The 17,582-nt window shown below is 38.1% G+C and overlaps 1 protein-coding gene across 1 annotated transcript in view; it reads left to right on the plus strand.

The window, feature by feature from the left end:
- The first annotated feature begins 7,604 nt into the window (after positions 1–7,604).
- The window catches only part of castor2 (cytosolic arginine sensor for mTORC1 subunit 2), a 42,953-nt gene continuing 32,975 nt past the window's right edge, over positions 7,605–17,582 (plus strand). Inside the window, exon 1 of the mRNA XM_034114157.1 lies at positions 7,605–7,932. Within this exon, the coding sequence (XP_033970048.1) occupies positions 7,820–7,932 (113 nt within the window). The 5' untranslated portion in view covers positions 7,605–7,819. The remainder of the gene's footprint in view (positions 7,933–17,582) is intronic.

Here is a 17,582-nt window from a genome sequence, read left to right on the forward strand (position 1 = left end):
GCTTTCTAATACATTTTTGCTCTTGAACAAATGGGCAATTTTTCAGAGTATTAGGGTTTTAGAATAATGGGCTTTATACAGGTTGTACAGAATGGAAACACGGGCAGTTCCCATTCTGTACAACCTGCAACTGTAAAGACTTCATTTATAATCAGTGTTACCTTAAACACATTTTAAACCTTCCTGTGGACCGTGGGATTAGCATCTATCACAGAATAATCCCAACTCAAAGTCCATTCTTCAGAACCCTCTCTCACCACGGGCACTTATAGATTTTCCCACACTGTCACATGTCATTTTGAGCTCCTGCGATTTGCTTTGAAGACTTTTCAGTAAAGCAATCTTCATGCTGCTGCCAGAGTTTTAAACGGTCTTCAGCGTGTTTTTCACGCTCCAGTCCATCCTCCTCCTCCTGTGGAGAATCTATTCCTCACAGGGCGCTCCATCTCTAGGGAAGGAGCATCCAGGATTTATATTCTGGTGATTGGTTTTATTTTTAGGTTTAGTTACCTGTCAGATCAGACTTTCTTGTGGAAGATGAAGAGTGAAAGGTGTGAGGCTGATATTTCACACTATGTAAATCAGGGGTGTCAAACTCAATTTCATCGCGGGCCACATCAGCATTATGGCTGCACTCAAAGGGCCGGTTGTAACTTTAAGACTATATAAGAATACATATATAAATATATATATATATAAAATAATGTAATATATTACATTATTTTCTTCTGCATTGGATTGTTATCGGATAGGGTAATAACTTCATAATTAACTACGTCTGAAAGCAGAAGTCTAGGGAAAATAATTGCAAGTCTCTTCAGTGAGAATGTCACAAAATGATTTAAAAAAGAAAAGCCAAATTCTGTGACATTTTGAAAAAAATAAGTGACATTTTTTTTTTAAATAAGTTAAATTTGGAGAAAAAAAGTAACATTTACAAACAATTCTAAGAAAAAAGGAATATTTAGAAGAAAAAAAGTCAAATTCTGAGAAAAAAGTCAAATTTGAGATGCATTGTGGGACATGTAGTTTATGGGCAACGTGCTTCTGTAAATCAGCATGTAACCGTATAATAAACGTATTATTCTTTGCAAGCTCTTGTGGGGCCACAGAAAATGAAGTCACGGGCCGGATTTGGCCCCCGGGCCTTGAGTTTGACACCCCTGATTTAAATTAAACAGAGTTTGTTATTTGCTCAATATATATTTGATTATCTTATAGAGCTGTCCATGGCCAAGCCCCAGCCTACATTAATGACCTGATCCTCCCTCATAGCACAACCCGGGCCCTGAGGTCCTCTGAGCAAGGCCTCCTAAGGGTGCCCCGAACCAGGCTAAAAACCAAGGGGGACCGTGCCTTTGAGGTGGTGGCCCCAAGGCTTTGGAACAAACTCCCCCAGACACTAAGAGCCTCTGCCTCAGTAGAGATTTTTAAGTGGCAGTTAAAGACCCACCTCTTCCGTCAGGCCTTTGGGGCATCGGAGGAGGTGAGTTAGTAGCTGTCTTTTATTGGTGTTTTATCGTATGTTTTATCCTATGTATTACCTGCTGTTGTTTTATGCCTTTTATTCTACATTTTAGTTGTACTGTGAATTGTGTACTGTACTGTAAAGCACTTTGTACATTCGTGTTGAGAAGGGTGCTATATAAATAAAGCTTTACTTACTTACTTACTTTACTCTTTAATGCTCTTAATGTCTTTCATTTTGTAAAGCACTTTGAATTGCCTTGTGTTGAAAAGTGCTATATAAATAAACTTGCCTTGCCTATACATGTCACAAACAAACACATTCGCACCGTGTGTGTTATTAGTTAAAAGGAAATGAATGCCACTTCCTGTTTATGTTATGTTTTCTATTTTTACATTTAGATAGCCTGTTTGCTAAGCCCTTCTTAGTTAAAGTTGCAACACCTCTACATGTTGTTGCACAGCACATGTACAGGCCGAAACCCTGCACCTTATTCGTAAGTGTTTATTTATGCATGTACCTTGCCTCACATTTGATCTACTCTGATACTGTAATCAATAGGAAGATACTCCTAACCTCATGCACTTTCTGGCTGGATGCAAGCTGCATTTTGTTGTATTATGTGCAATGACAATGAAGTTGAAACTAAATTGATCTAATCTAATATAACAGAGGAGGTTTATTAATTGTGAGTAAGGTCAAGCAAAGGACAGCAGCTTTATCAATAGAGCAGATTTCGCATTATTTGCATCACATGAGATTATTATAGCGGCGGTGTCAAACTCAAGGCCCGGGGGCTAAATCCAGCCCGCGACTTCATTTGATGTGGCCCCGCTTGCAAAGAATATAATACGTTTATTATACGCTTACATGCCACTTTAAAGAAGCAGGTTGCCCATAAACTACATGTCCCACAATGCATCTCGTTTTGTGACGTACACACTGAAGAGACTTGCAATTATTTGCCCTGGACTTCTGCTTTCAGACGTAGTTGGTAGTTAATTACTAAGTTATCATCCTATCTGATAATAATCAAATTCAGAGGCAATAGTGTCATATAATACATTATTTTATATATATATATGTATATTTATATAGTCTTAAAAGTTACAACCGGCCCTTTGAGTGCAAGCCATAATGCTAATATGGCCAGCGATGAAATTGAGTTTGACACCCCTGTAAAGGTAAAAACCTATACTTGGTTAAAGATGGAGGCTTTACGGTTCCTGAGATTCCCTTTTGAACGACTGACACAACAACAAGCAATACCACAAAAATAAACCACCAATTAATGTTTCATCTCATGTGTTGTCATGTTTTGTAAACTCCCAACACAATAAAACATTGTAATTATATCCCTTTCCAAATTATAGATGCCTCAGTGAACTAAATACTAAGTACTTAACAGCTGTATTGCCTGTTATTGGTCCAGGGACCTTTGCTTTCCCATCTGAAGATTAGCAGAACAATAGTTGCCTGTCTCAGGGGAAAAAACGTTTTCCAGTTCAAATGTGTCTCTGTTGTGGAATCAGAGCTGTGTTTGTTGGCTTAATTAATACTTTGTTGTGGGCTGTTACAACCAATTGTTCCTGCAATTAGAGTGTTGGCTGGAAATACTAGCGGCTGGAGATAATTAACACCACAGTGCTTCTGTGACTTATTAAACAAGAACACACTCGTCTTTCAAATTAAAAGCAGAAGTGAAGCCTGGAGGTATGGTGTGGATCGAGGAGGAGAGGTTGAGCGGCCTTATTAGAGCTGCAAAATGAATATCATTTGTAGTTTTATCGCAGAAGCACAATATCTATCTATCTGTCCTCTCTAAGCGGTTGATCAATGACAACAGAGCCGGCCAGCTAACCAATCAGAGCATACTGGGCTCTGGTTTCAGACAGAGGGTGAAAAGAGGTGCTGCAGTACAGGCAGTATGAGAAAAATAAAGAGCTTTTTGAACATTAAAGCATGGAGACATGTAGAGACACTACATACTGATATACACCTGAACATCAGCAGGAGAGGACTCTTTAAAGTAGAGACACTACATACTGATATACACCTGAACATCAGCAGGAGAGGACTCTTTAAAGTAGAGACACTACATACTGATATACACCTGAACATCAGCAGGAGAGGACTCTTTAAAGTAGAGACACTACATACTGATATACACCTGAACATCAGCAGGAGAGGACTCTTTAAAGTAGAGACACTACATACTGATATACACCTGAACATCAGCAGGAGAGGACTCTTTAAAGTAGAGACACTACATACTGATATACACCTGAACATCAGCAGGAGAGGACTCTTTAAAGTAGAGACACTACATACTGATATACACCTGAACATCAGCAGGAGAGGACTCTTTAAAGTAGAGACACTACATACTGATATACACCTGAACATCAGCAGGAGAGGACTCTTTAAAGTAGAGACACTACATACTGCTATACACCTGAACATCAGCAGGAGAGGACTCTTTAAAGTAGAGACACTACATACTGATATACACCTGAACATCAGCAGGAGAGGACTCTTTAAAGTAGAGACACTACATACTGATATACACCTGAACATCAGCAGGAGAGGACTCTTTAAAGTAGAGACACTACATACTGATATACACCTGAACATCAGCAGGAGAGGACTCTTTAAAGTAGAGACACTACATACTGATATACACCTGAACATCAGCAGGAGAGGACTCTTTAAAGTAGAGACACTACATACTGATATACACCTGAACATCAGCAGGAGAGGACTCTTTAAAGTAGAGACACTACATACTGATATACACCTGAACATCAGCAGGAGAGGACTCTTTAAAGTAGAGACACTACATGCTGATATACACCTGAACATCAGCAGGAGAGGACTCTTTAAAGTAGAGACACTACTACATACTGATATACACCTGAACATCAGCAGGAGAGGACTCTTTAAAGTAGAGACACTACATACTGATATACACCTGAACATCAGCAGGAGAGGACTCTTTAAAGTAGAGACACTACATACTGATATACACCTGAACATCAGCAGGAGAGAACTCTTTAAAGTAGAGACACTACATACTGATATACACCTGAACATCAGCAGGAGAGGACTCTTTAAAGTAGAGACACTACATACTGATATACACCTGAACATCAGCAGGAGAGAACTCTTTAAAGTAGAGACACTACATACTGATATACACCTGAACATCAGCAGGAGAGGACTCTTTAAAGTAGAGACACTACATACTGATATACACCTGAACATCAGCAGGAGAGGACTCTTTAAAGTAGAGACACTACATACTGATATACACCTGAACATCAGCAGGAGAGGACTCTTTAAAGTAGAGACACTACATACTGATATACACCTGAAAATGAGCAGGAGAGGACTCTTTAAAGTAGAGACACTACATACTGATATACACCTGAACATCAGCAGGAGAGGACTCTTTAAAGTAGAGACACTACATACTGATATACACCTGAACATCAGCAGGAGAGGACTCTTTAAAGTAGAGACACTACATACTGATATACACCTGAACATCAGCAGGAGAGGACTCTTTAAAGTAGAGACACTACATACTGATATACACCTGAACATCAGCAGGAGAGGACTCTTTAAAGTAGAGACACTACATACTGATATACACCTGAAAATGAGCATATAAGTCTTTTTTAAGAGAGCAGACTGGATATTTGCATTTCGAGTCTATCAACAAGTGGACAAAGGAAGAGCCAAAGACAACAACTGGCTAATAAATCAATCAGCATGATACAAAGCTGTCGATGAGCACACACACACAGGGGATCTCAGTAATTGTGGGAAACCACCACACATCCTGGTGCATGAGATGAGTGAGGAACAGTACAAAATGTCCGAGTACGTGTCAGAGGCCATTTTTCCACAATCCCACCGTGCTGCTACAAGCCGTGAATACGTGTGTTTCCACCGCGGCCTCACAGCGGGACGCAACCTTTCACTCACTCAAACACCGGAGACGCAACAGGATGCCAATTATTGTGAGTTTAACCTCAAGGGGGCAAAGAAAACATGCTTTAGCCCCTACACTATTTCTATAAAAGGCAACCTGAGTATATGAGAGGATGGTAAGGAAGTAAATGCAAATGTCATTTCCAGAGGGGCAAACGTTTGTATGGATTCCCAGGAAACACTCCACTCACCTACGTCAAAGCACTTAGAAATAATATGGAGTAGAAGCAGTAAATAAAAGGTCAAAGCTTTCTAACTTTCTACAATACAACTGCCATGGCAACATGAGATGCTCAAGAAATTAGAGCAAAATGCACCTGCAAGCTTCAATAGAATAGAGTCCAAGTTATAGTTGACAGAAAGCTGCAGTTAACATTGGAGTTATAGTTATTAGATGTGTCTATATCTCCATTATTTATACTGTGACAACTACAGTAGCTGCTCTCCCAAATGTATTGCAGACTTACCATTAGTATGGATAAGCAACCGGGCGAAAAACAATTACATTTGTGTCAAGTTACTTTAAATAAAATGGAGGCAGAGCTGTTATTCACGGGTCTAAGCTTTGTAACTTTTTATATTATAATGCCATGAGAAAATAATTGCAACCTTCAGAGCCTTTCTCCTTACACTACTAAATGTAAACACACCCCTGCTTTGCATCAAGAAAGGTGCAATAATAATGTAATTCAAGTAAATATGTGTGTCCATTTGCATCCAACTGGGGCATTCATATAATTGTTCTTATAATAATAAATATGTGCAATACTACTGTTGGATCATTGTCTAATGTATATGATACTATAATACTGTATTTGTCAGATCTAGTCCAAACATGTTCATAGTTTAAAAGATATACACTGATATAATGTACTTTTATTTTTATTTCATTCTGTTATTTATCATTTTAGTCAGCCTCTCTTTGGGGTTGCTTAAGCATGTTATAAAATGTTTTAAATCTCGTTATTCTTTCTCTTTCTTTCCACCTTGGTATACGTACCTGAACAGACAAATACGGTACAAAACTACACTTCCCAGAATGCCCTTCTCCACTGCAGACCCGCCCCTTTCGTTTGAATGGCAAGTTGTTTGTTTCAGTCCGACCAGCTGCTAACTATTCCAGTCGGAGAGCAAACATGGGGACCAGATCTGAGCCGACAAGCTGCAAGAAGCTGCTCAGCAACTCACTTCCGCTTTCACCTTTATTGTATACAATAAAAGCACCGGTATAAAAACAATATAAAAACGTTAATGAGGTTAAGTAGACTTTGCTCAGCATGTTATGAATAACAGGGTGGATTTTTGTTCAATATACATGTCGATCATTCTTGTTTTTACAATTTTATGCAAGGTTAAAATTAATAATTAAGGAAATTACAAAACCAAAACAATTATAGTATTTAAGTCACTTCTATTGTTATATATTTTAATACCAAAAACAGATACTTCTTTCATTATTTATTTTTTTAACTAATCAATGAATTAGGTTTTATAACATAAAACAATTGAAATAAAAAGAAAATAGATACAATAGCAAAGCAGCATATTCCCATTATCTGGAACTTGGTATTAGTGTTTAAAATAAATATTTAAAGTAGACTTAATTGTCCTTGGTGATAAATATTGGTACATCTCAAATCAAATCAAATCAGGTTTTATTTATAGAGCACATTTAAAAGCGATTTTTGGTCGAGCCAAAGTGCTGTACATGTAATAAAAACACATTACTACAAAACACAATAAACGACAATAAATTACAACAGATATAACATCTGCTTATATATTCTAACAAGCAATAGTTAGACAATAAGATCAATGCCATTCTCATATGTGTACGGTAAATATGAGGCTATAGCCAGCAGTTAGCTTAGCTTAGCATAAGCAATGGAAGCAGATGGAAACTGCTAGCCTCTCTAATGATAACAAAATCCTCTTACCAATAAAACTCGTGAATTCCGATATTGCGAACTTATTTTTTAGTCAGTACCAAATATAAAACCAACAATTAAGACATATTAAGCACACCGAAGTTATAATGGTGTCTATTTATTAGGTAGAAAAAAACAAAACTATTCCTTTAACTGCGTCTGTGTGTCGGAGGCTTTCATTTTGAAAATCTTCTACCAGAAGTGCGCGTGGTTCCGTTGCAGGGGGTTGACAGCAGGTCCGTTTTTACCTCTTTGCTTTCTTTAAACCACCCTGCCTCGCTTTTCTTTCTCTATTTAATACACCTTTTCCCCTGCCGTGTGCGTGTATGCGTGTGTGTATTTATTTATTTATGCATCTCATTTGAAAGTGTTTAGGTTTTTGCTATTTGTACATTTTAGTCGCTCCTCAAATGAGAAGACGTAAAAGATGGAGCTTCATATTTTAGAGCACAGCTTGAAAGTGGCGAGTATAGAGAAAGAGGGGATCCAGATCTGCACTCATGGATTAATAAAACTCGCTTTCCTGGCCTCCAAAACAAGGTAGGTAACTTCACAACATACATGGAAATAACCACTGTCATTGTATGTGTTTTTTTGTATTGTTTACTGCAAGGATACTGCTGTTGGTAACATTATAGCAAACTAATGCTTCATGCACAGTCTGCCTGGCTCCTATAGTTGTGTCAATGCTCCGAAATAAAGCTTTTTGGGGTATTTTAAGAGTGTTTGTGGCACCAGTTTCCAGGCCTATCCTTGTTTCTGTAGTGTGTGTGTGTGTGTGTGTGTGTGTGTGTGTGTGTGTGTGTGTGTGTGTGTGTGTGGTGTGTGTGTGTGTGTGTGTGTGTGGTGTGTGTGATGTGTGTGTGTGTGTGTGTGTGTGTGTGTGTGGTGTGTGTGTGTGTGTGTGTGTGTGTGTGTGTGTGTGGTGTGTGTGTGTGTGTGTGGTGGTGTGTGTGTGGTGTGTGTGTGTGTGTGTGTGGTGTGTGGGTGTGGTGTGTGTGTGTGTGTGTGTGTGTGTGTGGTGTGTGTGTGTGTGGTGTGTGTGTGTGTGTGTGTGTGTGTGTGTGTGTGTGTGTGTGTGTGTGTGTGTGTGTGTGGTGTGGTGTGTGTGTGTGTGTGGTGTGGTGATGTGTGTTTGTGTGTGTGTGTTCAGGGAAATTGGGAGATGTTTTCAACCAGACTTTAAAACAAGCAGCTGAGGGCATTTACAGGCTATTTCCTGTCCTGAGTCATTCAGCCTGAGGAAACTTTAATTAAATGGCTCCTTTAGCAATAACATGACAACAACAGGCTTGTCATTGCTCTGTTGTGCGGTTTTTATTGCCACCCTAATCTTTTTATATTAGCCTAAGCACATTTGCTGTCACTAAGGTTATTATACAACAGGGACAGTCAGTCAGCTGATAATCAAAACTCCCTGTGTGGAGAAGTTACTGATAAAACCGTCCCTACAGATTACTCATTACCTTATATCATTGAAATCACCCAGCTAATGTTACTCTAGAGGCGACAATTACCCAGCATTTCATGTGATCTGTTAAATAAAATGTCAGAAAATCATGATCACAATTAGCTAAGCTCAAATGTAACCCCTTTTTAAATGTCTTGTTTTGTCCCAGTAGAAGTCCAAAACCCCAAATATTCAGGTAAAAAATTAAAACAACAGAAAATACTCATGTTGGAGAAGGTAGAACCAGAGAATGGTTGTCATTTTTTGATAGAAAAAAGGTTACAACAAATACTTTACTAAGAAACATAGTTGCATTTGAACTTTATGTCCATTTAACCATTTCATCAATTACATGTTTCAGTTTCAGACTAAATAACATGATCTTATCAATTGCAGTCACTCTTGGGTGGACATGCTTCTTATATTTGATAATAAAAGACACTTTGAGTATAGACATGATACACAAATCAGTCATCTTTTCAATGTGTGCATCCTGCAATCCATGTCAACTTTTTATTCTCGTCGGAGAGAGGAGCTTGTAGCGTTTCTTTGGTCAGTATAACTGTAACTTAATAACACTCATTCTGTTATTTCCAAGCTCATGTGTGAACTGATTTGTTTTGCTGGTGGAAAAAGAGCCACAGCTGCCACGGCTATTGCACAATCCAGTTAGAGAAGCTGCAGAGCTACATGTGGTCACATTAGCACCCGTTAGCATGCTCATTACCTGCTGTTAAATGCAAACATAAGCAGAATCTTTCTATTAAATGAACTTGTTCTCTTGCAAAACATTACTTAACTCGTAGCATGTTGCAAGGCCTCCTTCGGGAAATAGTTTAGCTGGGCTGCATTCATGTGATATCTGAGTTGCTGTAAATAAAAATTCCAGGCATTCATAGCATTCAACTCAACAAGAAAGTCACATTTTAAGACTGGGAAACTTCTCAGAAAGCTCTTCATATTGCCACTTAATAAAAAGGAAAGTGCCCAGAAACCCACAAACTTGAATGCCTCACGTTGGTCAAAGTCAATTGTTTACAGTAATTACACCCAAACCTAAGTGTATAAGGCTAAATTGTCTATCGTTGGTATTTCAACCATTTCAAAGCAATCATTGCAATCATATAAATGTCTAGTTGTGTGAACTAGGGCTGGACAATGTACCGATTTGATATGCGACTAGAAACCGTGATCATTTGAGTATCGTCATATCCTAATATGGCATAGATATCCTTAAAGGTGGGGTAGGTAATTTTGGAGAAACCAGCTCGAGATCGCTAGAATTTGAAAATACACAGACGGAAAAGACTGCCATTTCCTTCCAGAGCCCCTCCTCCAACACACACGAACGCGCACATGACCAATGAGGGCACGAGATAAGTTTGTGCACAGATGGAAGGCTGACAGGCAGGTAGGCCATCCAGTTATTTTAGCCGGGCCGGCTCAGATGATTGGTCGTGCTTTTTACAGTACTACGGCTTCCACAGATGACATTTCTTTATGGATTTGTTGTCAAAGCACTTCAGATATTCATTGCTATCGGGATGTTTAAGAGCATTCCATGGAATATAACAAAAAGTGTATCTCGAGCCGGTTTCTCAAACTTACCTACCCCACCCTTAACAATATCATGTCTCTGCACCTCTGCTGCTTTCTCTTCCTGAAGATTAACTGTATTTCTTGAAAGCGTGTTCATATTTATGATGTCTCTCGAGTCGTTATGTCAGGGAGGGTGGACTGCCTCTACATAAATCATCATAGGGTGACATAACTTCATAACACTAAAAATGCATGACATTTATTACATAATAACTCATCCTGGGTTTTCAAAGCTGATCCCGATATTGATATGGAAGTGTTTAAAACAAGCACTGAGCTGAAGTTGCTGCGTGATATTTATTTTTTAAAAAAAGGAAAGGAGGTTCTGAAAAACGATGATTTTAAAACTGTTAAGTTAACATATTTAGGCCACAAAAAGGTGCAATAACACGTCACTTCACAGAGACCTCATTGGTCCAAATCAACAGTATTCTTTAAAGACAGCGCTCTGCAACAACTGATATCCATTATACACCAAGAAAAGAGACATTTAAACCAAACAACCAATAATAAAAACAACTGGACAGGGTGCAACAAACAACTTATGCAACAACAAATAACACGAATAACACGAATAACCACTTCTGTAGAAAATCAACAGCAGAATCACCAGCAGGCAAAACAAACATGTAGAAACAACATGAACTCCACAGCTGCTGCAGCCACAAACAAAAGCAGCACATTTTTAAAGTACAACAACATTGATGCAATCCTATCAAGAGTTACATCAGATTTGTCAAACTCAGCAACACGAGATCTTGCATTTCGGGATCTTGTGCCAAACTTTTTAAGCGAACATCAACAAATCCTTACCTAACTATTATTTGTTAGCTAAAAGCAGGCGGTGGCACGTCTAATGTTACCCTAAATCAAATCAAAATACGTTAGCACATGCCCGTTTAGGAGACGGGAAGTGTCATAATAATTATTATAATAACATTATTAATATAGCACTTATAAATACCCAGAGCAAGTGAAATAAACAACAGTATCTACAAATAAAAACACACAAATAAATGCTAAGAAAGTGAGTTTAGAAGTGTTTAACCTTTATAACTATTTAGGATGATTGTAATTAGTTATTTTATTATTAAATATGTTTGTTACATTACGTTAGTTGTCTCAAATCCCGCGGTGTTGCCAGACACAAATTGGTCTCAAACTTAAGTACATTTCCCCCTGAATTGTCCGTCTGAAAAATGCCATGTTAGTGTCTGACTGTTCTGAAGAAATGTGGTTCATGAAAAGTCTGTTCATATTTCTATTCTTTGTGATTTTGGGATGCAATAATCTGTCATTCACATCCTCCCATTAGAGGTTAATACACCTGTCGCTCATATAAACAGATGAGTCGTGACGAATCACAAGTGAACTAGAAACAGATCTCAGTGCTGCCATGTCTTTTCTAAAACGTCTCTGGTTAAATCCGTTATTAGTTTGTTTTTGGACTCACCTTTCTGAATGGTTTGAGGGAGAATTCCTCCACAAAATGGCCCTCTTGCTCGTTTATTCCATAGACTGGTATATTTATTCCCAAAATAGTCCTCAGTGTCGGTTAAGGTCTCTGTGTTTATGTTGAATTCACCGCCACACACACCACCGCTAGCTTTCCCAGCAAATCGGCGTGCACCTGTGAACGCATACACGTGGGTGCGTTTGTTTTGGGGTCACTTTACGTGCCCTCCGGGTGGTGCATTAGACGCATTAGGCTCATGTAATGAAGACCACAGACCCCGCCCTCACCTGTTTTTCTTTCCTAACTCAAAACACAGGCTTTCAGATATTCACATTCAACTCAAGGATCAGATACATACAAAAACAAAGACAGAAATAAACCAATCAAACCCAGACAATACATTGAAAATGGATGCAGTGAAGGGCTAGAGCTTTGTTGTGTCAATGATGTTTATTATTTTCTTGCTTTCTCTTTTGAAGGGAATAATTAAATCTCTATAATAATATAAATTATATTCATAGACAGTTTTATCCCACTGGCTATACGACTACTTACCGCCTGATTTTGCACATATTTATTTATGTCTTGTAATTGCATTGTTGACGAACCTGTGACCCAAGTTTTAGATCCATTACATACTACACCGTAGTTGTGTATATGATATGACATTAAACCTTTAAATAATACTTACATGTTTAACATTAACCTTTATCTCAAAACAGGTTATTAAATTATAGTGTGGCGAGGCCAAAAGTACAATATTTATCTCTGAAATGTGAAAGTTAAATTACTGTGTTATTAATGTTTTTAAACTCTGCATTAAGCTGAGCACGTTGATATTCCATTCCCATTAGAGTCAAAGTAAAGTGAGAAACATCTGAGTGTAAGACAGTGACAGTGATGAAAAGAAAATCAATTAAAGTTTCCTCATCTCTTATTTAATGAATTCTGTCAAACAGGCAGCGTCAAGTGGTGCAACTTATTTAAAGTCAGATGTCTGGGTGGCAGCCAGCCATTAATGCATTCACACCAATTCACTTTCATCGTTTAATAATTAAGATAAACGGAAAACACAACACACAAAGATGAAGGAAGATTCATTTTTTTAAATCTCATGACACACATCTGAAAAACGAAGAACATTGTCTGTATGATTTAATGCCATGCCATAAAAATGCAGTATGTTTTTCAAGTACTTACAGTGATAAAAGCGATTATTTGTCTAATTTTATGATTTTTTTATTATTATATTTTAAGTTGAATGTGAATGGAGTCACTTGTATAAACCACGGATGTATAATAAGAACTGGATACAGCGTGGGAGGCGGGGCCTCGTTCATTCCTATGAGAGTTGCTCATTGGCGCATGAAGACAAAACGGCCCAACTTTTGAGAGAGCGAAACGTCACGAAAGTATTCATATAATCCGTTCTTATTGTACATCCATGGGTAAAGGTAAAACTCATGTAGTACTGAACACGTCACATGAACGAGCCGGGCGGCGCGGTCCCGTGGGTTAGATCCGCGTTCATAATGCCGAGGAAAATAACTCTCAGAATAACGTTATTAGCACATTTTACAACTTGAGGACCGAATGTTTTTAATAAGGGCTATACAAGTGTTCATACTGGGTAGTTTATTTAATTTAAAAAAAAAATGATCCAACGATTTACAGACGTCTCTTTCCCAATGTTAGTCAATGGGAAAGAGTCTTTCCGGGCCCAGCGACTGATACGGAAGTGTAGTACCGCCGTTTGGCCACAACGAATATTTTCCTCAGAGTCCGGCGCACTTCCTTGGGGCTTGGTATAAACACACCCAACACATTAAGCCTCTTCTAGCTCATTGCAGGCAGCAGGTTTAGTATAAAAGAGGTACAAATTATATACAAAGTTCTAATAAATCCTTAACGATACCGGCTTATCAACATCATTCAATCAACCTTTATTTATACAGCATATTTCAAGCAAATTAAATGTACTTTAAAGTGTTTTAATTGCATTTGATAAAAAATAGGATGACAAACTATTACCATAATTCACTTATCTGTTTATCGTCACACATTTCTTGCGCACTTTATGAATTGTCTTTCATAGTGTATAATCGTCGGACATATATTACATAACATTACATCACATGTCACATGTTAGACGCTTTTATCCAAAGCGACTTACATACTCAATACTGTAGACAATCCCCACAGGAGCACTTTGGGGATTATTATCTGCTGACTGCAGTGGGGTTTGAACCTGTGACCCCCTGATCCCAACACCAACGCACAACCACTGCGCCTCCCTGTATATATATCTTTCACTGTCTATATATATTTTACTATTCAGTTTTTTGTTTTCTAATTTTGAGATGTTTTACTGCTTGTTGTTTACACGAAAACATTTCCCAAATTGGAATCAATAATGTCAATCTTAAAAGTAGGATTACAAAAAAATCATAATACTCAACAGCAAAGAGTAACTAAATACCTGAGAATAGGGCTGTGCAATTAATCGTATTTTAATCGCAATTACGATTTGGCCTGCCACAATTACGAAAACAACATAATCGAAAAAAAACAATTATTTAGCTTGCTAGGTTGTGACAGTGCAACATATTTGATCTAATTAATTTTGGTCTCATTATTGTATTTATCATATTTATATATGTTTAGTAGCTTGGAAGTGCGCTCCAAAATATTTGTTGATCTTGTTTATTAGTATTTATTATTTTGATATTATTTATTTTTGTATTGGTTTTTCAGTTGAATTATACGTTCAGGGTAATCAACAGTTAAAAAGATACTGTTCAAATTATTATTTGTATTTGTTTTAAAGTTCAATAAATGGATTTTTTCAAAGTCAATGAATAATCGTATTTAATAATCTTGATATCAATTATTGACCCAAATAAATCGTGATTATGATTTTTGCCATATATAGCACAGCCCTAGAATAAAATAAAAATAAGTAAATAATAATAATAATAGATTACATTTGTAATCAAGGGACCCAATAAAACCATTAGAAAATCAGATGGGTTTTTAGTTGACTTCAATCCATATCTGGTGAAAACAGTGGAGCTTTTAGGCAGGAGCCAGGTTTGTCCCCCAGGAGTCGGTGGAGGGAGTGAATATTGCACTTGGTTTTCATCAAGTTACCAGATCCACAGCCCCAATGTTACCCTGGATGTGCAAACAGGCCGCCAACATGTTTACCATGACAACGTTAGGAGGTGCTTACGTGTCGGGGGTTTTGTTTCAAGGTTGTTTTGCTGCCCCATAAAACGGCCACGAACATCACTGACGCAGCTCAAAGGTAAAAATGTTAAGCTGCAGAATCTGATTTGCTTCCACTTCCCGCATTTTCTGACACTCGATGCCACGAAGACATTTGGGTCGCTACCAGGAAGTGTCATATCAATTCCTAAATATATACACCGTGGAAATTGAGATATCCTCCTTATGAACTGTCAATAACCTCACATCAACAACTCACAAAATAGAAGATGGGAGAAAGATTATTTACCTTTTTCTATTATTATTTGTGTTTACAAAAACACATTTGTTGTGTATTCTCCAGAGGTGGGAGTAAGTCCTACATGTGCAAGTCATAGCAAGTCTCAAGTCTTGACCTACAAGTATCAAGCAAGTCCCAAGTCACTGTGGTGAGAGTCAAGCAAGTCAAGTCATTGCTCAGGTCAAGTCAAGTCATACGAAATTCTGATGAATAAACTCAGTTTCCGCATTTAAATCAGTTAAAAGACAGTGGTTATGAAAATGGATTAACCCACACTATGATCTTCATTACATACACAGTTAATCATTTGAAATCTAATTTAGACCGATGACAATCATATCAGATTCATATGTAACCCTAGAACTGCAGACACTAGGACTCAATCAAAAAGTCTGTTCAAAAGGCAGAATTCCAGGTAAGAAAATCATATATGGCATTTGCCATTACACATATTTAATTTAAATGTCTGTTAACACTAGAACCGCCAACAGCGTCAGCACCTACAGAGATATCATTTTCAAATCATTGAATTTGTTCCTCTTCATCATTTCCTTATAAACTAAAAGTAGGACGATTTAAAACTCACTTATTGGGTAATTTAGAAATGTGGCTTCAGTTTATCATCATAACAGATCAAAAAGTTCAGATTCATTTACAATAAATCAAGGAATGATGCACTTCTACAAACAACAACAACATAATTAAAACATTTAAACAAACTACTAAAAGTAGATGAACTACATTATTCAACAGTTTACATTAACTACTGATAACACAGGGGAAATAAACGAGGCATCTCTTTCCCTCTCTCTCTCTCTCTCTCTCTCTCTCTCTCTCTCTCTCTCTCTCCTGACGGCCCGTCAGTATCAGGGTTAGTCAAAATGAATCCCTTGGCGGTCTAGTGTTCATTTACCGTTTTGTCTTCTCTTTGCTTAATCGATTTGAAACCAAGTCTAACGTAGCTTAAACTTAACGTTAGCTTTCTAGCTAACACAACACATTCACGCACCTTCTCTGTGGGGTTTTTTTGTGACGAATGAAGTTGGATGTTGTGGTGGTCGTGTCACTGATCTTTATGCTGCAGACCCTGCATACCGCTGTTCTCTTCTTATTAGCGTCATCGACAACATAATCCTTGAATCCAAAACTTCACTATTTTTGGAGTATCGCTAGCCGCTGCCATGTTAACTGACGCTCCTGCGGCGTCTAGTGGGTGCCAGGTTTGCGCGCACGGCGCTATAATCACCCAATCACGTTTTTCGAAAAAACTAAACGTAATATCTCACTACAAAAACAAACGCAAATATTTCATTTTAAACAGTCAAGTCCTTTCAAGTCATCTGTCTCAAGCTTAAGTCAAGTCTCAAGTCATGAATACCAAGTCAAAGTCAAGTCAAGTCTTTTATCAATGTTAGTCAAGCAAGTCTCAAGTCAAAAAATATGGGACTCGAGTCTGACTCGAGTCAAGTCATGTGACTCGAGTCCCCACCTCTGGTATTCTCTGCTGTGAGAGCTTGCAATAGGTGCGTTCACACCAATACTTTTCCCAAATAGTTCATGAGAACTTTAGTCATTCATCAACTCTTTTAGTTCTGATGAAGTTCTGATGAACTAAAGCAGATCGCGTTCACACGCAAATGAGTTCCTGGTGGATTAGGCAAATGAACCGCTGACGTCACTTTCTTCTTCTTCTTCTGCTTTGGGTTTACTGGCAGGCCGCAAACCACTTCACGGCGAGTACAGTAGGTGGCGGTATGCACCTTAAAGTTGCAATCCACCACATGCTCGAGAGCAGGGACTGCAAAGCGGGTCAGATGAACTAATTTGAACTACTTTAGTTCCTGGGGCTTTTTGGTGTGAACGCAAATATCGTAGTTCTGATGAACTATTGTGGGAAAAGTACTCCGGTGTGAACGCGCTAATTGCTGTGCAGTGTCGGCTTATTTAAAGAGTCCCTGTGAGTTTTCTTGCATGCTCGCAGAATGTGAGTAATGCAGGCTCGTAGAGATTTACCCTCTGTGACAGCTAATAGAAGAAATCCTTAATTTGTCCCAGAGCATTTTTACAAAATCAAAGTGTCAGTGCAGATAAAAGGCAAAAGGAAATTAGCATTAAAAAAGATTCCCTATTCGCTTTTTGGGTTTTCCTTTCCTGTAGTGTGTTATATCGGTTGTTGT

The sequence above is a fragment of the Trematomus bernacchii genome, unplaced genomic scaffold, assembly GCF_902827165.1.
Source record: "Trematomus bernacchii unplaced genomic scaffold, fTreBer1.1, whole genome shotgun sequence".
NCBI classification, from domain to species: domain Eukaryota; kingdom Metazoa; phylum Chordata; class Actinopteri; order Perciformes; family Nototheniidae; genus Trematomus; species Trematomus bernacchii.